Here is a 24,841-nt window from a genome sequence, read left to right on the forward strand (position 1 = left end):
GGCGCAGCCTTCCCATCCTGGATGACCTGCAGGGGGGCTGTCTGCCTTCTGGAGAGAGGCCCCTCCAACTACTTGCTGTAGACAGACTCACAGGCCTCGCCATGGAATGGCTGGCCAGCCTGCAGGGGGCTGAGCACCATTCAGAGCAATGGTGCTGGGCTCCCTTGGAGACAAGGATGAGGGACTGTTCCAGGTCGGTGAGGGCATCATGGGAAGTGGACACTCCTCACAGTAACTCCCCGGGGCTGGATGCAGGGACACAGCCTCCCACAGAAGCAGCAGGAGCAGAAAGGGAGTTAAGGGGGGCTCTGGGAACAGGCCAGCAGAAGAAAGGAAAGTGTTTCAGGGAAGCAGCAGGAGACCCCAGGGCAGGGGGCCTGAGACCCCAGGACACAGCAGTGAGGGGGATAGGATTGCAGTTCTTGCCTTTGGTGGCATGAAGGGCAGCCACCAAGGGACTCCTACAGGTTTGGCCTGCTTCTGTCTGACCTCACAAGCCTCAGGAATTCATCATCATCTGTGAAGATACTGAGGGCTGGGTTTCTTCAGGAAAGAGACTCAGATTTGCTTTTTAATATAGTGGCTGATGCTGTCCAGATGTGGCCAGGAGGGTGAAGCTGTTTGAGGCAGAGGTCTGGGCTTCCACACCCTCTCTAAGTTTGCTATTAGGAAAACAAAGCCCACTCATGCCATAGACCTTGGCCACCCCACTGCCCCCCTCGAAGTTCTAGCTGAAATAGGAGGATATTCGGGGGATCTGCCTGTCACTCCCTTGCCCCTGTCCAGAGGGACAGTGGCCAAGACCCCGACCGGGTGGGCTTTGGGCAGCCTGTGGCAAATGCTTCCAGGCCCAGCAGGGCAGCTACATGCATGTGTGTGTGTGTGTATGGAGGCAGTGGCTGCTCTTAGCCTGTAGCATGGAGCTGTTCTCAGGGCATGGACTGGGTAGCCCCCGAGGGTCCTATGCCAGGCTCCAGGGACACCTTGGGTAAAGACAGGCCCAAACCATAGGGTCTCAGTGTGTGTAGGGGCCGGGTAGCTCTGGGTCAGATGTACTCCCAGACAGATGTCAGGGAGGTGGCCTGAGGACAGCTTGGAGCCCTCTTCCCAGCCAGTCATGTCCTGAAAGGGCCCTGGGCTTTGCTGACAGTGAAAGAGAAGGTTGAAAGGGAGCTCCCTGTGCTCAGGGCTGCCCCTTGCCAGGAGAGCCAGCCTTGCACACAGGACCCCCTGCCTGGCCCCTCAGGTCCCTGGGAGCCCAGCTAGATCCCCAGTGCTACTAGAACTGAGCACCCCAATGTGGCAGCCACTAGCCAATGTGGAAGCTTCAATTTACCTTTATTGAAATGAAATCACATGTGCAGAAGTACATCACTGCTGTTCCAGAGCTCTGTGGCCCTTCCCTACCTTAGTTTCCCCGCCCTCTCGCCTGCACCCCTCACCACAGCCTACCCTGCAGGTATAGGCTCCACCTGGCCCCACTCCTGGGGATGCCTGGCTAACGGTCAGGCTTGCCCAACATGAGTCTGTCTGGGGATGGGGTGTTCCCTCTGAAAGCCACTTCTGTGGGCCTGGCCATGCCTCCTGAGCAGATTCAGGCTCAGAGGGTTAGGCAGCACAAGGGCCAGGGTTGCTGGCCTTGGGGGTGATGGAGCCCCAGAGGTCCCTCCTGGCCAGCATCTCCTCTTCCCTTGATTCGCCATGACCCCTGTTCCCTTTTAGGCCACACAGCTTTGTTGACCCCCTCTCCCTGCCTCCTCTTGCTGCGCTCCCCCCCCGCCCGGGGGGCCACTTGCACTAACCCGCCTGCTGTTTGCCACAGTCACTGCATCCAGCAGATCCTGGAGGCCGTTCTCCATTGTCACCAAATGGGGGTCGTCCACAGAGACCTCAAGGTGAGTTCCTACCCCACTCTGTGCCAGGTGTCTGTTGTCTGTACCTGCATGCTATGTACAAGGAGATGTGAAGGGTTGGGCATTGCAGAGCCCCACAGGATGTGGGTGTGTATGCATGTGTGTGCACACTTGTGTGCATGCATGGAGGAGTGTGTGCATGCATATGCATGTGTGCTCTCTTACATTGAGGTGTGCATGTGCACATGTGTGTGCACATGCAAGGGGAACTTTGCATATGTGTGTGTGCATGGAGGCATGTGTGCATAGTTGTATGTGTGCACATGTGAGAGTTTACATGTGTCACATGCATGGAAGTGTGTGCGTGTGCCTGCATGTGTGTGCATGGAGGTGTGTGCCTTCATGGAGGTATTATCTGTGGTTGTGTGTGCACGTGTGTCTACTTGATTACATGTGTGCATACACACACATGTGTGTAGATATGCATGCATGTGCACACATGAAGTTGTGGGAATACACATGCCTGTGCTTGAGTGGTCCTGTGTATGTGTATATATATATATGTGCCTTGTATGAACTCATGTGTGCATATGGGTGTGCATGGGCTGTGTGCATATGTGCGCATGGTTGCATATGTACACACATGTATGGGCATGTGTCTATCCATGTAAGTGTGCCTATATATGCATGCGTATGGGTGTGTGTGGGCATGTGTATTTGGGTGCATGTATATGTATGCGTGCATGTCTACTCTGTGGGCATGTGTGTTTACATGAGCATGCATATGCATGTGTGTGGAAGATGTCTGCACATGCCCCTCCCAATGCCTCCAGGCCTCCAAGGCTGGGAGGGAGTGGTCTTCAGAAATCAGCCTATTAGCAAACATCCACTCAGGATCTCACTTTCTGGGCTCCCGCCAAGATATAGCCCTGACAGGTGGGCACGCAGTTGACAGAGGGCTGAGGCTGGTGGGAGCAGGGTGATGAGAGCAGGCTTCACCCTGCTCTGCCAAGTCCTCCCAGCCCTTTCTCCAAGTCTCTGCTGCTCACAGCTCAGTTCTGGGCAAAACGACTCCAGGCTCTGTTCAAAAGGTTTGTCACCTCCCAGGGCACAGAGTGGCCATGGCCTCTCAGAAGCTTTCCTCCCTCTCTGCTTCTCTCCCCTTCCCTCCTCTTCCTTTCTTCCAGTCTCTTCTCCTCTTTCTTCAACCCACCTTCTAGGCTTGGTTCAGCCTGTTGCTTCTTTCTGACCAGGCAAGCAGTGGAGACCCTGGGCCTGTCGCCTCAATGGCATTTAAAACCAGCCTCCCCATGGACATTCATGCTGAATAGGGGTCACATCCTTCCAAAGGGTCACGCCCTTCCAAAGTTCAGCCATTGACGAGGGCGGTTGTCACACGAGGAACAGATCTGGAGCCCTCTCCTGTGCCCCTTCGCGTGCCTACCCCATACTCTCTCTCGTCTGTGCACCCCAGGCCAGTCCTGCTCTCTGCCTCATTTGAACCAGCCTCAGGGACTTCTGGGAGAGGGCCATGGGTCAGTGCTAGGACTCAGTGGTTCTCCTGCGAGGGAGCATGGACACTGTGTTCCCTAACTTCATGGTTTATCTAGTTAGCTTAGAGGTCAAAGCCTAGAAGTAGAAGTCAATGCTCCTTCCTCCCCAACCTGGGGATAAATGAGTTCTTGCTGTGACCTCCTACCTCCTGTTGGAGGGCACAAAATGTCCCTCCTCTCCTGCCTAGAAACCCACCATCTTGATTGAGACAGTCCTGGAAGTAGTGCTGGAATGGGTTCGCTTGCACCCTACAGGGAGGGTGGCAGATAGCAGAGGGCAGTCGACACTATCCCAGGGGACTGCAAGGGAACCAGAGGCAGGGGCATTGCTGTGTGACCCGGCAGGGGTAGGCCCAGCCTTGGCATTTCCCTGAGGGCCCCCAGGCCTTCTTGTCCAGGGCCTCCCTGGGCCCAAGTTCGCTTAATGCTCCTTTTTCTCTTCGGGGGAAAAAAGGCTGATCTGTTTCCTCTGGGGTGAGGCACACACCAGAAGTCTTCTTTGTGCTGGACCAGTGCGACTGTTGCGACCCCACCTGCAGCCCCTGCCCCCTCCTCTTTCTGACTCCTTGATGTGGGAGTCACTGGCAAGATCAAGTTGTCCAGGGCCTCTGGGTTGGTGCTCGGTGGGCAAGGATGTGGGTATCCCAGCCTGTTACCTGAGGAGATGGGGAGACAGAGACGAGACAGCAATCCCTCGTTGCTGCCGAGGGGCCACGAGGCCTCATCTCTACTGGCACAGTAGGGCACAGCTGGAGCTCTCAGAGGAGGCTCTGGGTTTCTGCCATGAGGGGAGCTCACAGTTCCGGGGGGCACGGCTTTTTTCATGTGGGGTTAGCATATTTCATAGATTTTGTGGGCCAATTCCTCACATTTTAAAATCTCTGAGATTGACAACCAGTGTTCAAAAGCAGGTGGAATGGCTACATTTTGTCTCATAAAGCAGCATGTGATCCCAGCAGGCGGTGCGTCAGCTGGCATGAAGTGCCAGGACTTCGTGGCATGTCGTGAAGGAGCAGGCGGCCTGGGAGGGCTCTAGGGAGCCGCCTGGTGGTCAGGGACAAGGAAGGCCAGCAGTGGAGAGCTCCCTGCTGAGTTCTGAGCACAGCAGGGACCCGGCTGCCAGAGGTGGTGAGGCTGATGGATAGGCCAGAGCCCTGCTGGATTTAGAAGCTGAAGCAGGAAGGCTCCAGGGGATGCAGCAGCCCTGGGACCCCTGTAGGCCCTCAGCATTAACTGTTCCCAGTCTGAGGACAGCAGCCTCCTAGGCCACTGCTGTAGGATAGGGAACAGATGTCCTTCCAACTTGAGCAAGCACTGCTCCCTGAGGGAGCCTTGAGCAACCTTCCCACCTGTGGGCACCCAACAAACAGGTGATCAGAACAGGGGCCTCATTTCTGTCCCATGCAGCAGAGCTGACCACAGCCAGAGTGGACTTGGTGGGTTGACCATGTCTGACAAGAGGACATCTTGGGCTCCCCCAGGCGCTGGGGTCCTGGGTGTTTCTCCTTGCCTTTTGGGGGTCACTATGCCAGTAGGAAGTGCCTGGACCTCCCAACAGACAGCCCCTCACCATGCCTGAATGAGAAGGGGAGGGAAGGCCATTGCAGCCTCTTCTCCTGTGAGAACCCCATGGCTATGGGAGGCCTCCAGTCGCTGCATGGCCTTACCAGGGCTATGGGGAACATCACGGTTGCTTGTAAGGGTAAGCTTGAGGTTCCCTCCAACCCAGGCTGAGCTCCAGCTTCCCTCTGAAAGGCCAGGGCTGCTGTCCCTGTCCCTAGGGGCAGTGAACTGTGGAGTGCAGGACTGGCACCCGGAGTTCTGGAATGTAGACTCAATCGTGCCCCACAGACACCATGGGCAGGGTTGTCAGACCTGTGCACCCCTCACCTGCAACCCACTGTTGTCTCTGTTTTGTCCCCACATCCCCTCCTATAACACCGCTGGGTGTAAACCACGCACCCTTGTGCTGATGACCTCCCTGCAGCCGGAGAACTTGCTCCTGGCCAGCAAGTGCAAAGGGGCCGCAGTGAAGCTGGCAGACTTTGGCCTGGCTATCGAGGTGCAGGGGGACCAGCAGGCATGGTTTGGTGAGTGCCTGGGGCAGGAGGTGTTGGCCTGCGGGGATGGAGGGGAAGATGCCAATAGTCCCTCGAGGCCTCTCACAGCCCCTTCCCCTCTTGCTAGGGTTCGCTGGCACACCGGGCTACCTGTCCCCTGAGGTCCTTCGCAAGGAAGCGTATGGCAAGCCCGTGGACATCTGGGCGTGTGGTGAGGCCTGGCACATGGCGAGGTGGGGCCTTGGGGGGCTCTAGGGGGAGTGTGAAGGGGACTGGCTGTGTGTGAAGGGCAAGACCCAGGCCTGGGCCCAGGGACCTGTAGCCTGACTGCCCTTTGCTGGTCTTTAAGCGGTTCTCCCTGAAGCCCAGTTCTCCCTGAGCCAGGATGATCTATCTGTATTCGACCTGCCTTTGAGCTGCCCCAGCTGGGATCTGCCCACACAGCCCAGAGCCCGCTCCCCACCCAGATTAGAACTGCTGATATGAGCCCTGGCCCATCACCCAGTGTTCAGCAGAGGTCTGGGCCAGAAAGATCCTGGTTGGGGGCAGGAGTGGCGAGATCAGAGGCTGTCAGGCCACTGGCAGTGCCACCTCCTTGCATGGGGATCTCCTCCCACACAGGATCAGTGGAGGGGGCTGGCCTCAGGCCTGCCATGAAGTCGTGTGGGGGCTGCTTGTGCCATGCTGCCCACGTGTCTGCTGCAAGGGGAGGGGCAAGGAACACTGAGGACCCTGGTGTCCTCGCAGGGCCATGGGGGCCCAGGGCATGGGCTCCAGGGGTGGTGGTGCCCTGCGTGTGCTGTGGTGCTCACGGGCTCTGCCCACAGGCGTGATCCTGTACATCCTGCTTGTGGGCTACCCACCCTTCTGGGATGAGGACCAGCACAAGCTGTATCAGCAGATCAAGGCCGGTGCCTACGATGTGAGTGCACTGGGACCCCTGGTCTGACCCGCTCCCCTCTCCAGGTGGGGGCAGGCGGGGACAGCCTGGGAAAAAAGACACCTGGGGCCAAACCCTGAGTCCCACTTTCCCAGTTTCATGGCCAGAGGTAAAACTCCTCAGAGAATGCTGTCCCTGCTTGGGGAGGGGACCTCAGAGCCGCCTGTGCATCGTTTCCTTCTGCAGTTCCCATCCCCTGAATGGGACACCGTCACTCCTGAAGCCAAAAACCTCATCAACCAGATGTTGACCATCAACCCTGCCAAGCGCATCACAGCCCACGAGGCCCTGAAGCACCCGTGGGTCTGCGTGAGTCGTCCTTGGGGCCTGATGAGCTGGGGGTGGAAGAGGGCTCCTGATGGAGGTGGCCTCAGGCCACTCCTCTAGCACTCAGGAGGATCCTGGGGTCCTGTTCCTTGAACCTGACAGCTCCCCTGGGTCTTCTGGGTGCTGGGTACTCCTCCTGGTCTCTGGCTTGGGACATGCCAGTGGGGTTGTGAGGTCTGGGGCTTGGAGAGTGTTAGAAGGTAGAAAAGACCCCATCCTCCTAGCCTAGTTCTGCCTGAGGGACAGAGAAGGTGAGGCCAGTGAGGGACAAGACTTGAAGTCACAGGCAGGTGGGGACAGGCCATGAGGACAGGTGGACTCTCAGCACTTGGGGGCCTCAGAGTGCCGAAAGCCCTGCTACCCTGGCCTCTCCCCTGCCCCACGGGCTCCTGGCTGCTGGTGACGCCACCTCTCCCCACAGCAACGCTCGACAGTAGCCTCCATGATGCACAGACAGGAGACTGTGGAGTGTCTGAAAAAGTTCAACGCCAGGAGGAAGCTCAAGGTGAGGCTCCAGCCCCTAGCGCCTGGCACCACTGTGCTTCCCTGTGTCCCTACAGTGCCCCTTGCTTGAGGGATGGGGGCTGGAAGGATCCAAGCAGGCCCACAGGTCCCTGCTGCCCCCGGATTGATTGTGTTGGCAAGTCCCAGACCAGATGCGTCAGGTGAACTCAGTCCTGCTTGGGAACAAGCCCAGAGGTACCCTGGAATCAGGTGAAGCCCCTTCCAATAGTCCGTGCTGCCTATGGGCAGCCCTTGAAGGGCAGTCCTGAGTGCTCCCCGTGGGTCCCCCACCTGGGGCTCTGTGGGCACCTCTAGCAGTCACGCTAGCAGTCACGTGCCCTCTAGTACGAGTTAGTCCAGAAGCTTCTGGCCCATACAGGTTTGGTAAGGAGAGCAGAGCCGAGTGCTGGTCTTGGTGGACTGGGGGAGGTCAGGAAGGGAGCCTGGGCAGGAATATGGTGCCTGACCCATCTGTGTTGGCCAGGGCTGGCTCTGACTGTCGCTGCACGGTGTGACCTGGCTGTTTCCCTGCGTTGCTTGGTACTGAGGGCAAGGCCCAGGCCTGGGCTCAGGGACCTGTGGCCTGACTGCCCTTTGTTGGTCTCTGAGCAGTTCTCCCTGAAGCCCAAGGATGACCACCACTGCTCTGGGCCTGTTAGGGAAAGAAGGTGCTGTCGGGGAGCTGGACCCCAGAGGAGCTGCCATGGTGACCAGTGGTCCTGAGGCTCAAAATTAGAAGCTGTGGCCAGTCAGCAGACTTAGGGTCCAGAGTATTTTAATTCTGGAAATAGGTGATCTGTCTTGGTGCAGCTGCCAGGTTCCTGAAATTCTTGCCTCTGTGGAAGACTGTGATCGTGTCCTGCCAGGCACCTGAGGGGCTGGGCATCTGGGTGGGCAGACGAGGTTCTTCTCCTGGCCAGAAGCCAGCAGGGGACACTAACAGGACAGCCCTGCCTTTATCTGTGTCTCTCCCCAGGGGGCTATCCTCACCACCATGCTGGCCACACGGAATTTCTCAGGTGAGACGTTCTCCAGGGAGACAGAAGTTGCCCCATCCCTGCAGGCCTGGGCAGGAGGGCTCCTCCTTTCTTACCAGCCCCCCAGCCCCTCTTTGTGCCCGGCCTCTGCCCTCAGTTCCGAGACCCCACTGCTCACCTGGCCCTGTGGGCTCCCTCCTTGGGCAGCCTCCCAGGTCCAGTCCCTCCCCCAGCCCACCACCTCTGTGCTGGGTCTGTGTCCCCTCCCCAAATGTGAGCGTCTGTGCTGCCCACCACTGGGGCTCGCAGCACCGCGTGTGTCTGTCCAGGCGTTTGTCGGGCATCTCTGTGGCCTCCTCGTTGTTTTGAGCGCTCTGAGCACCGTGTTGTGTGGGGAGGTGGGCAGGAGGGCTGTGGGGCGATGTGGGAGGCTCCGGGACCTCCTTCTGAGTTCTGGATGAGCTGCTGCCGCCTGCTTCCGTTGCTCAGGGTGGGTGGTGGGGAAGCGAGGTCTCTGGGGGGTCTGTTAGAGACCCCCGAGGCTCAGGGCTCTGGCAGATCCACAGGGGGATGGCGTTACCCCCGAGTGGAGCCAGCAGCCCAGGCCTGGATGAGCTGTGCCAGGGCCTCTCCGTCGTCCGACACTCAGTGTGCGAGCGTCTGTGATCCGTCTCTTGTTGTCCGTTTGCATCTGGCGCCCTCTCCCTACCCCCATCCTGTTACTTTTGCTGTGACACTGTACTGTCAGGAACAGGTGCATATGGTTACACCAACACCAGTAGGACTGTCCTGTCTGCTGTGAGCCCACCATGCCCCAGCGGGCACGAGAAGCCCCCGCTGGGGTTTTCTAAGGAGAAAGGCGACAAACGCTTTTCAATGTCCTTCAGCCCAATCTTGTTTTCACTCTCTTGAGAAAAGGATTCTGGAACCATCTGTCACCTAAACTTTAACTCTAATCTTCTTCTGCTTCCTTTGTCTCTTTTCTTCCCTTACCTCGCCCACCCCTCGTCTGTGTCCGCCCATCCCTCCCTCCCCCTCGTCTCTAACCCGGTGCTAACAGTGGGCAGACAGACCACCGCTCCAGCCACAATGTCCACCGCGGCCTCCGGCACCACCATGGGGCTGGTGGAACAAGGTAGATGTGTCTTGACCAGCGTCCCACCCGCTCCTTCCCGCCCCTTCTGCCAGCATGCAGCCCCCTGCTGCACGCAGCTGCTGGCTAGGCTCCAGAGCCGCCCCAGAGGCCGCTGGGCCCCGGGAGTCCTTGCTCCCGTGTGGTCACGTCCCTGCGGAACCCGCTGCGAGGACAGGGAGGCAGCCCCCCAGACTCCTCATATATAAGAGGAGGAGCTGGGCTAGGTGACCCTGGGCCACACCAAGCCCCTTGGCCCTAGCTGCTGGGGTCTGGGGTCCTGGAGACCCCTGTTCAGAATGGCCTTGACTCCCCAGGGAGCCATGGAGCCTGCTGCTCGGAGGTCTGAGTCCTGAAAGGAGAGCCCTGGGAACAGGGCCAGAGAGGCAGAGGCGCTGCCCCGAGGGAGCAGTGGGGCTCATGGCCAGTCCCTCCCTCGAGGCAGACCCACAGCCCGCCCCTCAGTGGTTGCGCGGAGCTGGTGGTCTGTGCTGCTGAGTCCCATACATGCATGTCTGCCCTGAGAATTCCCCCAGAACAGGCTGCTCGGCAACCAGGGGGCTTCAGGTTTTCTGAGGTGACTTTTAAGGCCTCCTCTTGGGTGCTTCTACACAGCCTCCTCACCTGGCCCCAAACCACGAGGAGAGAAGGTTGGCTCTGCCCACCAGCTCCTCTGGACCATGGGGGCCAGACATCCCTACCCACAGGAGCTGGGGCCAGAGCCCAAAGGCTTAGGTTGACTCCTGGCCACCTGCTGGCTTGTGACTGCGGGCAGACCCCGTGAAGACCAGAACCTCCTGATGGACTCCATAGCTACAGCCTAATCTGAGGGATGGCAGAAGTTTAGGGCAAGCCGAACCAGCCACAGCTGGCCATGGAGCACATGGGACTGACCCCTTCCTGAGCTGAACTGCAGATTCCTGTCGCTGACTCCGGCATGGGCTGGGGCAGGGCAGACGTCCCAGGCTGCTGGAGACTGTCCTCTCCAGAGCCACCTTGGCTCCCCCCATGACCCCACAGGATGAGTAGCCTGGCCTTGCTCTTGGTGGGGAAGGGGGTCAGGCGGTCCTTGGGGAGAGCAGTTTGTTCTCCTCCCGTGACCCCTGTCACGTGTCTGGTGGGCAGCACCCTGGGAGGGCTGTCCTGGGTTGGCTTCCTTTGCCAGGCCTTTCTGGAGCACAGGCGGGAGAGAGCTGGGGCTAGAAAAGGATGAGGCCAGTGGCGCCTGGGGAGGCCTGCTGCCCAGGGGACAGAGCCGAGCGATAGCCACCTCTGTGCCACCCTCTGCCCGGGGCTCCCGCTGCAACGCCCGCCTGCTGCAAGTGAACGTGGGGCGACGGTGCATGAGGCCCGTGCATGTGCGGCTCTGGCCTGGGCACCAAAGGCCACTGTGTCCTGAAGGGTGGTCAGTGCATGTGGACAGAGCCCAGCATGGCTGTCCAGGGCGACCAGCTAGGGGTGAGGCAGAGGTGGGGCTGAGGGACCACTTACCCACTGGGTCAGTCCAGCTCAGCCATACCCCATAGGTATGTGGTGGGGGTCTCACTTCGTGGATGACGGCCAAGTCTGGTACCGTCTGGTCAGACCTCCCGTGTGGCATAGTCCCCTTGGCCAGCAGGGAGGCCCTGTCTGTAGAGCATTTGCTGTTTGGCCTCCACAGTCTTTCCTACGTGGAGACCCACGCTGTCTGGCAGTGTGGCAGCAGTCGTGGCAGCCTGGAGACCCCAGGGATTGGTAGTGCCCTCCCAGGGTGGCAGAGGGTCTCTCCTCATCCTCCAAAGGCCTGCAGAGCCCCAGCCTGGGTGTCTGGAATGTGGTCCACCCTGGGATCCTGCTGTACCTGACACGTGCATTTATTTATTTATTTTTATTCTTATTTTTTGAGTTGGAGTCTCACCCTGTCGCCCAGGCTAGAGTGCACCGGCATGCTCACGGCCACTGCAGCCTCGACCTGCTGGGCTCAGATGATCTTTCTGCTCCAGCCTTCCAAGTAACTGGAACTACAGGCGCGTACCACCAAACCAGGCCAATTATTTGTGTATCTGTTTATTTTTATTTTTTTGTGAGAAGAGGTCTTGCCATGTTGCCCAGGCGGGTCTTGAACTCCTAGGCTCAGGCAATCCTCTCACCTCAGCCTCCCAAAGTACTCTTGAAAACTTTGAGCACGAGTGTAGTTGAGAATCAGCAGGATTCTGGCTACTGTGAACCTGGAGCTAGTCCAGCACAGAGACATGACTGTCCAGGAGATGAGGGACCCCAAGAAAAGCGTGCTCAGGAGCCATGCGCCCAGGACAAGGATGAGCCCCGCCTGTGTGCCTCACACTGTGCCCAAGGCACGCACAGGCGAGAGTTTAAAAGGGATTCACCAGGAAGGCTGTTTGGGGACTGATTGAAACGACGGGGATGTCTGCTGCTGGGCTTCCCAGAGCTTCCGCCGCAGCAATGGCCTTAGTCCTCAGAGGAGGGTCTGTGTGTCTGAGGTGTTTCCCACCTGCTTGGCTGTGAACTTCTGCCTTTTACTTTCCGCTGATGCTCTTCACACCTCCAGTAGCAGTTTGAAAATGTGGGTTTTAATAGACTCGGGGACCTAAATGGAACCCTCTTAGGACCAAGGACTATCCCAGGGTCTCCATCAATCCCACTCATGGGCCTAATGGAGGTGCCCCCTTTCCTGTGAGAATCATCTGTGGACAGACCCGGGGGAAAAGCCCAATTCCGCCGCCGCCGCCGCCAAGGGTGCCACACTGGTGCTGGGTAGACCAGTAATAGCTTGTGCTGGTTCCAACCCAGGACCCAGCTGGAAATGCCACCAGGTTGGCCAAGGCTTTCCTCACGGAGGTGGGGTCAATGCCGCCCATTTCCTTGGCCGCATCTTTGAAATGTGTGTTTCTGGGGGGACAGGGTTCCCTCCCCTGCTGCTCAGCTCCCCACAAGTGTCTTAAGGTGAGGCTGGATGTCTCTTTCCTCAAGACCTGTGAGGAGCCCATTCCCCCAGTTGTGTAAGGCAGTTGGTCACCAACAAGGACAGAGACCCCCCAGCTGCAGTGTCACCAGAGCCCAGCCCCTACTCCCACTCCAGATAGCCCAGGCCAGCTGGCACTGGGCAGATGTTTCTGGGCTGCGCTGTGTGTGTTGGAGACAGGGAAAAGAGGAGAGAGGGTGGGATCCACAGACAGATGCGGGGGCTGTGCTGGGCCAGGAGCCACGAGCTCTGAGTCTCCATGGCTGGCCTGTCCCTCTGTAGTGAGTTACAGGGAGGCAGATTTTAGCTGCAATGAGGGGGAGTTTTTCCTAGATTGCACTGTAGGGAAGTGGGCAGTCGGCATTGCTACTCCTGGGACCACACTGAGCAAAGCTGCCCTGGGGCATCAGGGAGGTGGTCCTGCTGCAGAGTCCACAGGTGGACGCTGAGGCCCAGGAGGATGAAACGCAGGGGTCAGGCCCAGGGACAGGAGAGTGATGCCCAGGTATCTACACTTTCCCGGGAGTCAGCTCCATGGATCCCGCAAGGGACTGCTGGGCTTGATACGAAAATTTTGAGAGTTAAGATCCATGAGGGAGGGGAGACTGTGAACAGAAACTATGTGCCTGGGGCCATGTGCAGCCACCAGGCAGTGGTGACCCATGTCATTACAGAGCCCCAGAGAGACCATACCAGGGAGGACGCAGCAGTGGGCATCGGGGAGGAAGTGGTCAGCAGGCAGGGGGGCTCAGGCCTGTCAGTGCCGAGGGTGAGGCCTCCTGGTCTCTGAAATAAACTGGAGGACCCAGTCAACCCGCCTGGAGGACTTGTGAGCAGATGCCTGGCGCCTCAGAGAAACTGACTCAGGAGGACTGAGTGGGCCTGGGAATGTGCATTTCTGATCATACAGGGCAATGCTGCTGCACTGCTGCTGCTGCCACTGCTCAGGGGGACCCCACTTAGGAACCGCGGCAAATCCCAGCCTGAGTGTGCCTGTCTGTTCCCAGCAGGAAAGGGTCCCAGTGTCCTGTGTCCCTGCTCAGGCCCATGGGCAGCATGGGGTCCCCCTCTAAGCTGCCAGGAGAACCAGACTTCAGGGCCTGGCCAGCCGGTGTCCTAGACCCAGGCAGGTGGGGGAGGGGTGCTGTGCCATCTTCCTTCTGAGCTTGGCCCAGGGGCGAGGGACCCACAACCCCCACGTCGTCATCCCCTGGCGCTGCGGGTCCAGCCTGGCTGCTTCTCTCACCTGCTGCACCGGCCAGCATGGCTGGCTCTTCTTGGTGAGCGCGGTCCAGGCTGGTTCGTGCTCACTGGGTCCTGGGCCCGCAGACTCGCGCTCCCTGCCTGAACCAACACAAATCTTGTTTTCTCTCTCTCTTCCTTCCTCACTCTCTCCCCTTCTCACCCTTCCTTTTCTGTAAGGTAAGCTGGCTTTCTTTTTTCTTTTTAGTTCTGTAACTTACATTCTGTCCCCCACAGAGGGTGTGGATGCTGGGGCTGGAGCCAGGCCCACCCTGGCCTCCATGGGAGAGTGTTGGGGGGAGGTGGGAGCCTGGGTGTCCTCAGGGGCTGTGGGCAAAGAGGCCTGTGTTGGCCCCAACCAGTGCCTGCCAAGAAGCTGCCTCAAGGCCTGGGCTGCCAGGGGCGGTTCAGGAGATAGTGTGCTGAGCAGAGAGGGTGCAGAGCTCAGTATCCTGAGCAAGGATGGGACAAGGAGGAACCAGGAGGCTGAGAGAGGCCGAGCCCCTCTGTGTGGGTAGCCAGTGCAGCCCACCTACCCCTGCCCTGGGAACTTAGAGATCTGGGGACGGCATCTCAGGTGTCTCTGGCTCAGCTGCATCCCGTTCCCAACCTGCGCCGCCAGTCCTGTGTTTCCATCATGGGAGGGGTCAACCTCCCACCTTCCTCTTAGATGAGCATGCACGTGGCCCAGAAGCCAAGGGGCACAGGATTGGGAGGCTCCCTAGCACCCATGGGCGCCTCTGGGAGAGGAGAAATCTTGGTACCCTGTAGGAGCCACAGAGTCGTGGAGGATTGGCTGGGGGACAGCCGTGTCCTGGGGTGACAGGACAGTCTGGCTGCTAGCTCAGAGCCAGACCAGGTGCCATAGGCACCTGCCTCAGGACCGGGGCCTCGCTCCTGGGGAAAGAGCAGAGGCAGGCCAAGGGGTGGGGTGGGCTGCAGCCAGACCCAGATCCGTCACTCACGACGCCTTCTTCCCTCCCAATGCAGCAGCCAAGAGTTTACTCAACAAGAAAGCAGATGGAGTCAAGGTGAGGTGCTGGCTCGGCCCTGGGGTGCCCGGGGTCCAGAGCCTGTAGCTTCACCCCTGCCTCCTGAGGCTCCCGCTGTGGGGGGATCCCTCTCCTCCATGCCCAGGGCAGACATGGGAAGGGGAGTGGCATGCTGCCTCTTTCCCACCTAAGGGCTCCTCTTCCCTCTCTCCACAGCCCCAGACGAATAGCACCAAAAACAGTGCCGCCGTCACCAGCCCCAAAGGGACGCTTCCTCCTGCCGCCCTGGTACTGAGCTCCTCAGCCCCTGCCTTTCAGCCCCTCCTGCACCTCCAGCTGTGTGGTTGCCACTGGTCAGAGGGGCCCGGTGAAGGTGGGGTCTGGCCCCCACCCAGCCTGTCAGCACACTCCTGGGCCCCTGCCCCTCGTCCCTCACTGCGCTGAGGGTGGTGGAGTGGAGGGTTTGGTCCCCCCAGAGGAGAGGCCATTGTCACAGGGCTCCGGGTTCAGGAATGTTCAGGGCTGTTCTTGGGAGTCCTCTCCTGAGACCCAGAGATGCTGGGATACAGGGAGAGGCCCTGGCTCCCACCCACACTGACTTGTGGGTGTCTCCCCAGGAGGCCTTCAGGAGGTCAGTGAGGCAGAGGGCACCTCTTCCCCCCAGGGACCCCCACCCTCAGTTCCTCCACTACTCTCAACAGGCCAATGCAGATACCACAGCCAGGGTCTGGCTTGGAGGGATCTGGAACGGGCTCTATAGGGGAATAGCCCAGAGCAGCATGTCCCATGGGCCAACAAGGCCACGATTGTGCAGTGGGGAGGTGTCTGGGCCAGTAGTGGCCAGGATGGGCTTACCATTAGGATCAGTGTGTCCCTCACGAGCCATACAACCTTGCTGATATGTGGCTGCCTGAGAGGCAGGGCTCAGGGCTCCCTGTGGGGGAGAAGTGGGGTACCCATGACATTTCTACTGTGCCCCTCACTGCCTCTCAAAAGGGTGCCCAGCCAGCTCTGACCCCCTTACCCTGGGGACCTCCTATCCAGGTGAACTCCACAGCAGTGCTCCCAAGGATACGGAGCTGTCACCAGTGGACGCTGACCTTCCTGCCGGGACACTGTGCTGTGTTCCTTAGGGGACAGATATCCCCTAAACTGTCCCAAGAGGTTTGGGGTTTGCTGGCCCACAGATTCCTGAGTTTTCTGGAAGTGTGCTTTGTGTCTCACAGGTGGCCCAGGCCAGGCTCCTGGGAGCCAGCCCCAGAATGCCCGTGGGAAGCTGGGTTTGCCAAATGGACTCCCTGAGCCCCAGAAGAGGAGAGCTGTCCTGGGAAGGGGAGGAGCTGCTCAGAGCAGCTGGGCATGGCAGGAGGACAGCCTGGTGCCAGCTCACCTAGGGCCCCCCAGCAGGGTGGCCCACACGCCGGCCTCACAGCCAGCCCCCTCTCAGACCCCGTCCATCCCATGTGCCACCCCCAGCCCATGACATCTTCAGACCTGTGCCCCCCATGCTGGGGCAAGGGTTCAGGCAGCAAAGGGTGGGAGAGAACCCTCTAAGGCCGAGCCTGGCTTTTCTGGCTCCCACAAGCATCATGCAGCTTCTCAGGGCCCCACGCTGCCCATCACTCTCCCTGGACGGCAGGCACCTCTGCCAGCCTGGACAGAGCGCCTGTCCATTCCATCCTGCTGGTCAACCCCAGGCTCCTCCCCCTACCCGCTCCGCTGCCTCGTCCATCCCTGTCCCCTCCTCTGCTCTGCACTCTCTCCTCTCTCGCAGGCTCTGGCCACCCACGCCTCCTCTGTCTCCCTTGCTCCCCTCCTGGTGATCTCCGCCGCCTCCTCTTCTCACTCTCCCTCTCTTTCCTTCCTCTGTGTCTTCCTTCTTCTGTAGGAGCCTCAAACCACCGTCATCCATAACCCAGTGGACGGGATTAAGGTATTGCTGCCTCTTTCGTCCTCACTCTTTCCTCAGGCAGGAGGCCCCGGGGCCCAGGAGAGGGGTCTGGGGCAGCATTTGTGCCAGGAGTGGAGGGCAGATGTGCAGTGGCCCTGGCCACCACTCCTCACTGCAGGGCAGAACCCCCTGTGTGGGCCACAAGAGGACAGACCTTGGCTCCGCCCAGGCATACCCTCAGAAGCGCCCGGCCCTGCGTGGCCAACGCTCTCAGGCCAGGGCTCTGAGTGGGCCACTCACTGCAGGCAGGGAGCCAGGGCTCCCTGAGGTCTGGAGTGGGGTTCACATCTCAGGAACTGCGTCCTTGCCCCTCCTAGCTGTCCTCTTCCCCTCCATTCCCTTGCGTGGCCCCCAGCGCTTCCTGCTGAGCAGACCCTCCCTTTCCTGCTCTCCCTCTCTGCTCTGGCCATCAGCTCCCATCACATTGGCATCATCACCCTGGGGCCAGGGAAGGGGCTGGCTCTCCGGGGTGGTGGGAAGGACAAGACGGGCAGCCAAGTTGTTTCCAGGACTTTCAGGACGGCACAGCCCCACCCGGCCAGGCCCTCCAGCCAGGCTTCCTCCTGGGCCTGGGTTCCTTAAAGAGCCTTCAGAGTGCCTCCATGGGGACCCCCACTACCTCCTGGCCAGTACCACCACCCAGCCCATCATCAGAAGATACCTTTCTCCATGGCATGGACTGGGCTTCCAAGGTGCATCCAAGGTGCTAGGCAGCCAAAGACCTGGGCTTCCTCCCTGCCTGGTGGCCAGGGATGAGTGTTCTTGGGACCTGTGTGCATCTGGGACAGGTCGGGTTCTCCCTGCATGGGCCCTCAGCCTTCCAGACTTTGGTAAACCCTGTCCCTACACCTGAAGACCCCAGTCTGGTCTAGGGCCCAGAGCAGTATGTGCAGACAGTGCCCAGACCAGGAGTGGTCCCCGGGAACCTCTTAAGAGGAGCAGAGCCGGCCCCCTGAAGACTTTGGTGACAGGTGGATGGTCTTTTGATACGCAGGGCAGCAACCCTTGAGTGGGGGGTGGGGGGTGGGACTGGACCACCTCTGCCATCAAGGCCACCTGAGAGGGGAGATCAGGGCCTGGCTGGATGTGTGGTCTTGGAGGGGGCAGATGGCACCGCAGGGGTCTCACCTCTCCTGGAAGAGGGGATGTAGGGGGTAGGTGTGCTTTGCCTGGGGCCAGGCCAAGGTTTCCGGAGCTCCACAGAGGCCCACAGACCTACTGGAAACTTCTCACCCTGTCTTCTGCCTGCACCAGCTACCGGGCTCCTTCTGCTTCATCAGGAGCCATTTGAGTCCTACTGTGTTTTTAAAACTATCTTAGACGTTTTGAAACTTGCTTCCCACTCTTGTTAAAGAGTCTCCTGAACATATCGGTCTTTCTGCCAGGCATGCTTGTTGGGAGAAGTCGAGCCCTCGTTTGTTGGGGGTGTAGGACTATTGCAGCCCCAGGGTGGCAGGGTGGGCCACCATGTGAAAGTGCCCTGGTGAAGGATGCCCTCCTGGGGACCGGCACAGAGCTGGGAACCCTCTCCGATCACTGCTGCATGAGGGTTTTCAGGGCTGGGGCCTTGCAACTGCGGGGGCATGTCCCCTGTGCCCCTGGCCTTTAGGCCTGGTCGAAGCATCCAGGGAAGAGGCCTGTCCGGAAGCCCAGGCTGGTCCTGCCACAGGCCCAGCCCTGTTCACCCGCCCTCAGCTGCATCCTGACCTGCTGCCTCCCCATGTTTCCTCAGGAGTCTTCTGACAGTGCCAACACCACCATAGAGGACGAAGATGCTAAAGGTACCTGCACTTGAGGTCTTGTCCCTGAATGGCCTCAGCTGTGCTGGGCTGCTCTTTGAGGAGGGTGGGATTTCAGTAGGGTCAGCTGTCCTGCACACCAGGTGTCTGTGCTACCAGGCCCAGTGGCCACAGACTCGCTCTGAGCCTGGGTGTCAGACCTGCCCGTGTGTGGGCAGTGTGGCAGAGACGACCGGTGGCCGGGCAGTCTCAGTGACAGCGTTCAAGTGAGGAAGCCATGACCTTGGGGTACGGCTAGTTCTCACTCAATCCAGGGATCCTGGAGCTCAGCTCCCACAGGGTAGCAGCTTCATGGACAGAATATGTTCAATGACACTGTTGTTCTTTTAAAGTTTCTTAAGCTTGTGATTCTGTCCAGCTTGCACTTGCTGAGTGACCGGGCAGCGAGTGGGTGTTTCCATGTTTACCTTTGCTGACTCTGGAGCCTCCTTCTGCCATCGCTTCTGTGCCACCCCATCCTCCACCCCAGGTCCCTCCCCACACTGAGCCAGGCCAGTGTCTTGCGTGCCCCTAAAAGGACTCCAGGACACTCAGCACTGGGGCGTGCTCCCCCGGGATGGGGCCTGCTACCTCTAGGCTGCCCACATGGGACCTCCTGACCCTCAGTGGTTATGCGGTCACACACATAAGCCCTGAGCTGCCCTCAGGACTGCCCCAGGGGCCCAACGGGGTCAGCTGCTCTGCCCATTTGGGGAAGAAAACGTCTTACCTGTCTGATGCACAGCCTTACTCCTGCCCCCTTACCCAGTTTTGACGCTGTCCGTAATCATCCTCCACACTCTGGAGCAGAAATGAGCACAGGACTTTGGGCCCTGGACACCAGAGAGTGGATGTTGGTGTGATTTCCCAATAGACTGAAACAGGCCCCAAGGTCAACAGCATGATGGCCATCAGACCTCCCCTTTCTGGGGTTCTGGCCCTATCCCCGGCCCAGTGGGTTGGAAAGAGCCTGAGGGGTAAGCCAGGCCTAGGGTCTGCCGGGGAAGAGGAGAGAACAAACCAAGCAGCCAGCAGACGTGGCTCGTAACTAAGGCCCAAGCAGACTCTTGGGGCAGGGCAGGCACCCCCTAGTTCAGGAGGGAGCCTCACCAGGCTGCCCTGGGACTTGTATAGAGTCAGGGCAATCCCAGTGGCCGTCACTTCCTCTCTCTCCCTGGGCCTGGCCTCTGCTGGCTCCGGCCAGGGGCTGCCGCATGCAGCCCTGCTGGCCTTGGCAGGTGGCCCCAGAGGCACAAGCCCTGTGTAGGCTGCTTCAGCCTTCATGTACCTGCTGCAGCCGCCCCAGGCCCTGGGGACCCACAGAATGACCACTCCGCTCTGCCCCAGGAGCCTCTAACCGTGGTCTGGGGTTCTCCAACTGTAACCTCCCTCCTCCCTCTCTGGTCCTCCCTCTGTCCTATTCCTGTCACCTTCGCTTCTTGTGGGTCCCCTGCCCAACTCCTGCCTCGTCTGTTCCACCCCAGCCCCCAGGGTCCCTGACATCCTGAGCTCAGTGAGGAGGGGCTCGGGAGCTCCAGAAGCTGAGGGGCCCCTGCCCTGCCCATCTCCGGCTCCCATTAGCCCCTTGCCGGCCCCATGTAAGTAGCCCGGGCCCTGATGCTATGGGGGTCACTTGGAAGGGCCTGGCAACCCTGCTCTGAGGGGTCACTCTAGAGCCAGGGGCAGGCTGAGCTTGGAGTCTCGGTTCTAGTCCCGTCCCCTCCACAGCCCCCAACACCGGGGCTTCCCAGAGCTGCCTCTGCCCAGCCAGCTCCACCTCCGTGTGAGATGAGTCCTGGCTCACTTTCTGGCTCAAGGCTTCTGGGCAGTACAGGAGGCCCTGGAGGCCCAGGCCTCAATTCCACAGCGTCCAGGGCTGGCCCAAGCCTAGCTCCACCTCAGCTCCAGGGGCTTCTTGCTTTTGAGACATGCCCCGATTTGGGGCCTGACCCCAGGGTCCGTGGGGGCTAGAACGGGGCCTCTCCTTCCCCGTCCCTGCTCTGCCGCCCCCTCCTACGTCTGTCTGCCTCGTGTTCACGTCTCGTCTATTCCACCCCAGCTCCCAGGATCTCTGACATCCTGAACTCGGTGAGAAGGGGCTCAGGAACCCCAGAAGCCGAGGGTCCCCTCTCAGCGGGGCCCCCGCCCTGCCTGTCTCCGGTTCTCCTAGGCCCCCTGCCCACCCCGTGTAAGTAGTCCTCCCCAGGGCCTGCTGCCTCTGCTGCCAGAGGGCTCCCTGCGAATGGCCGGCGCTCAGCAGCTTTCCGCGCACGGCCCAGCTCTCCCAGGTCCGGCGTCCTGCCCTGGCTGGCTTCCGCTGGGGTTCGCGCTAACTCAGAGACCAGCTCCCCAGCTTCTCCCTCTAGGGGCCTGGCCCCCTCCATGGCTCCCATCCCACCCCCCACTGCCCACCTGGCTGTCCGGCCCCAGGTCTTTCCCGGGCGGGGCTGTCCCACATCTGGGCAGCACCCAGTCCCCTGTACCCCCGGCCGTACCCCTCAAGCTGTCTCGGCTGAGACACTTCCCCAGCCCCACTGACTTTGCACACAGCCTGCAGTGCCCTGGCCACAGTGCCCAGGAACCTGCTCTCAGTGCTGCCCTGATCTCTTCCTCAGTCTAGGGGGCTGAGAAGGTGCCAGAACTGGGACCCTGGTTGGGGCCCCAGGGCCTACTACAGAGAAGTGAGGCCTGGCCTCTGCTGACCTGGGGCTGTCCACACGGGGCCGGGCCAGCCCTCCTCTGTACCTCCCTTCCCTCCCGCATCCTCCTTTGTCCCACTGGCCAGCACAGCCCAAGGGCCACTTACCTGACAGCTTTTTGTGGGCCAGGGTGCCTCTTCCTAGAGGGTATCCTCTGCCCACAGCAGCTTCCAACCCCGCTGCCTGGACAGACGGAACATCTGCCCTTCATTCCTGGAGCCTCCTCCCCACACACCCTCTGTCCCCCATGGCCCCCTCCCCCATCCCCGCTCTGTTCCCCAGGTCCCCCTCTGTCCTCACAGTTCTGTCCCCCACACCCCCCTCTGTCCCCCACGCTCTTCTCTACCACCCACATCCCTCCTCGTCCCCTACCCTTCTCTGTGCCCCAAAACCTCTCTGTCCCCCACATCCTCCTCTGTCCCCTATACCCTCCTCTGTCTCCCATATCCCTTTGCCTTCCCCAGGTCCACCCTCTTCCTCTGTGTTCCACTCCACCCTTCCCCACCCCCCCGTCTTCTTTGTGCCCCTCGCCCCCCCACATCTTCCCTCTGTCCTCCCCCTACTCTCTGGCTTGGCTGTCTGCCCATGAGTTTCTCTCCTGCGTGCTCCCCCCTCGCCTGCGTCGTGTTCACGTCTCGTCTGTTCCGCCCCAGCCCCCAGGATCTCTGACATCCTGAACTCTGTGAGGAGGGGCTCAGGGACCCCAGAAGCTGAGGGCCCCCCACCAGTGGGGCCCCCGCCCTGTCCATCTCCGACTCTCCCTGGCCCCCTGCCCACCCCATGTAAGTAGCACCTTGAGTGACCCTGGCAGCAGCTGCTTGGAGGGGCTCCCAGCGTGTAAGCCCCTGACTGGGGTACCCCTGCAGCCCTGCTCTGGGAAGGGCCAGCTCTGGGGAGAGGGTGGAGGGCCCAGGGTCCCTCTGCTGAGTCACAGGGAGTGGCATTGAAGCGCATCAACATGCCACTGGGTCTCAAAAAGTGGAGACTGTAGTTGTGAATTGTGTGTGCGTGTGTGGACATCCCTGCGTAGGAAAAGCATCCAGAACAGCGGGTTTAGAACTGACGAGGAGCACTCGCTGCCTTGTGGTCCAGGGCTTTCTCCCGATGAGAGGGGACTGTGTGGCAGAGGATGAGCAGAGGGTCCCCCGTGTGGCAGGGCCTCGGACACTGAGGTCAAGGGCGTACCTGCCTGGACAGAGATGGGAAAGAAACGGTTCTGGCCCAAGAAACCCTGGCACTGGGGCTGCCCCAGTTTGGGGAGCAGGCAGGGGCTGCAGTGAGTGTAGGCTTGGGGGAGCTGGGGCCGGGCTGAAGCACAGAGCGGGCGGGAGAGGCAGGCACAGGCTGGGCCGCCTCCCCGGGCAGGGAGGAGCCGGGCTGGGCCACCTCCCCAGCCTGTCTGCCGACTGCCCGGCGTATCACTTACAGGGATGGATGACATCCCGGGGCAGCAGCCACCGCCACCCCCACCTGCAGGGAGACACCGGGCTGGGGGGGGCTCTGAGATGCTCTCAGAGAAGAGGCTGCCGGGCCAGGGGCTCGGCATGGCAGGGCAGTGGCTGGGTGAGTACCTGGGTGCCAGGCGGGGTCTGCTCACCCCATCCCTCTGCAGGCCAAGCGGGGGTCGGAGGGGTTGCTGCAGGTGGCCAGGGCAAAGGGGAGGGAGGAGAGTGAAGCCACAGGAGCGGTGGACCGCAAGGGCGGGGGTAGGCGGCCTGCAGACTCAGAGGGGCACCATCTACCCCAGGCAGCCCGGGGGATGCAGGGCACTAACCCGCCCCCAAACCTTCTGTGGTCAACTGAGGCCCTCTGTGGGAGGTGGCTAAGGAAGAAAACAGGTTCTTGATGGTGGTGGTCGGGAGGGGGCTCTCAGCCGCAAGAGCTCAAGGTGGGAGGCACAGGGGAGGCTCAGTCATCAGCTGGGGTGGGTGCACAGTGGAGCCTCTGGGAGTGGTCAGAACCTGCACCCCCATTTCTACAGTGTCTCACCTGATATTAAGGGGCCTCGCATCCCTGGTGGTAGTGGAGAGGTGTGCCCAAAGGAGCTAGCCTGGAATGGCAGCCCAGGGCTGCAAACTGCCCTCAGGGTCTGTGCAATAGCCTGGCAGGGGGTGTGCTGAGGACAGGGCACCGTGGCGGGTACTGTGTGGCCAGGCCAGGGGTTGGCACCCCAGGCTCCCCTTTGGGGACCATTGTGCCACCTATTCCTTGTAGGTCTGTCCTGAGCTTGGCTAGGAGAGGTGGGGAAAGCAAGGGGCTGTAAGCAGGACTTGGTGGAGGTTCCTTTGGGCCTCCTGGGAAGGCCGGGCTGGACTAGGGGTAGGTGAGACAGTCCCCTGGAGAGAAAGTCCAGGGGCATTGCCCTGAGGGCACCAGTGCCCGGGTGGCTGGTGGTGTGCTCTGGGACGTCCTCCAGGCCACCTTCTCAGGAAGGTGCCCACAAGCTCTCTTTGTGTGGAAATAGGGCAGGTGCCCACTGGCCCACCTCAGACCTGGGCTCCTCCCCACCCTGGTGCTCCACGCGCCCCAGGCCACGCGCTTCCTAATCGGGGATTATGTACAATCCAGGCTGATCCCTGGGCAGCTGCCCTCTCTCCCGCAGCCCCCTCTGGCTCTGGGAGTTAGGGCTTGGGGCCAGCCTGGGGTCTCAGGAGTCCAGGGCGGGGTCAGAACCCGCTGTAGCCCCCCTCAGATGCCTTGGGCCTCTCTGGGTCTGTTGCTTCCCCTGTGAGAACCAGAGGCAGTGTGAGGCTTCGGTTCACCTCTGGGGACCTGGCCGTGCCAGCCCTGAGGCTCTTGGCACGGGCAGGTCACACCCAGGCCAAACCCCGTCCACCACCTCTGCTTTGTTCCTGGAGTTGCCAGGGGCTGGGGACAGCGCGTCTTCAGCTAACAGGCTTCATGCTGGACACCCCCATCCCCGCCGCTCCTTCCTGGGGATACTGATGACACAAAAGCACCCATGTGCTATTTGGGGAGACAGAACGGGGACTGGGTCGTGCTGGGGCTGGACAGCAGCCATTACGCAGGTCAGGGGCAGCCTCTGTTTCTCCATTTGTAGAATGGGTGAATGGCTCTCACAAGGGATCTGTCTCCCAAACGACAGCACAGTGACCACTTTTGATTGGAACCCTTACCCCGCATTTCCCGTTCACTTCACACTTCTCTTTACACAGACTCCCATTTTCAACCGCAGTCTGTTTAAGAGCGCTCCATATGACTTCATTAAACAGAAGATTAGCTTCACTTACCACGTGTGTAAGATGGCTGTAGGACCAAAGTAGACAGGAAACAAAACAAAGCGGTCACCCAATTCCAGCGGCAAGAGGCTGTGCACCCAGGGCCCCCTGTGGAGGGGGATGGGCAGCTCTCTTTGTCTGTTAAAAAGGGAAGTCCGAGCCGGGTTCGGTGGCTCAGCCTGTCATCTTGTGCCTTTGGGAGGCTGAGGTGAGTGGATTGCCTGATCAAAAAATCAGCCGGGCATGGTAGCGCATGCCTGTAATTCCGGCTACTTGGAAGGCTGAGGCAGAAGGATGGCCGGAGCCCAGTGGGTCGAGGCTGCGGTGGCCGGGAGCGGCCGCTGCACTCCAGTCTGGGCGACAGAGTGAGACTCCAACTCAAAAAAAAAAAAGGGGTAAGTCTGCAAGTGTCGGGGGTGTTTGGGACATGTGGACACCGCAGACTTCCCCCTCGATGTGATTAGGGAGCAACCAGACAGCCCAGAGGGCCAGCTCTGGGGCTGGCAGGGGGACCAGCTGCAGGTGGAAGAGAGATCGGGCATCCAGGAAAGGGCAGGTGAAAGGGGGACATGAAGCCCCAGGAAAGAGACAGATACCTAGCAGAGGGTGGAGAGGAGGGAGGAGCGTGGCAG

At 60.3% G+C, this 24,841-nt stretch overlaps 1 protein-coding gene across 1 annotated transcript in view; it reads left to right on the forward strand.

Annotated features, from left to right (window-relative positions):
* The window catches only part of CAMK2B (calcium/calmodulin dependent protein kinase II beta), a 66,364-nt gene that overhangs the window by 35,523 nt on the left and 6,000 nt on the right, over positions 1 to 24,841 (forward strand). Inside the window, exons 5-16 of the mRNA XM_008057238.2 lie at positions 1,823 to 1,895; positions 5,394 to 5,496; positions 5,594 to 5,677; positions 6,294 to 6,388; positions 6,593 to 6,715; positions 7,155 to 7,238; positions 8,214 to 8,256; positions 9,275 to 9,349; positions 14,544 to 14,581; positions 14,759 to 14,830; positions 16,431 to 16,475; positions 18,226 to 18,274. Coding sequence (XP_008055429.2) covers positions 1,869 to 1,895; positions 5,394 to 5,496; positions 5,594 to 5,677; positions 6,294 to 6,388; positions 6,593 to 6,715; positions 7,155 to 7,238; positions 8,214 to 8,256; positions 9,275 to 9,349; positions 14,544 to 14,581; positions 14,759 to 14,830; positions 16,431 to 16,475; positions 18,226 to 18,274 — 838 coding nt within the window. The 5' untranslated portion in view covers positions 1,823 to 1,868. The remainder of the gene's footprint in view (positions 1 to 1,822; positions 1,896 to 5,393; positions 5,497 to 5,593; positions 5,678 to 6,293; positions 6,389 to 6,592; positions 6,716 to 7,154; positions 7,239 to 8,213; positions 8,257 to 9,274; positions 9,350 to 14,543; positions 14,582 to 14,758; positions 14,831 to 16,430; positions 16,476 to 18,225; positions 18,275 to 24,841) is intronic.

This window comes from Carlito syrichta, unplaced genomic scaffold, assembly GCF_000164805.1.
Source record: "Carlito syrichta isolate Samal-C Ts95f unplaced genomic scaffold, Tarsius_syrichta-2.0.1 Scaffold302911, whole genome shotgun sequence".
Taxonomy (NCBI): domain Eukaryota; kingdom Metazoa; phylum Chordata; class Mammalia; order Primates; family Tarsiidae; genus Carlito; species Carlito syrichta.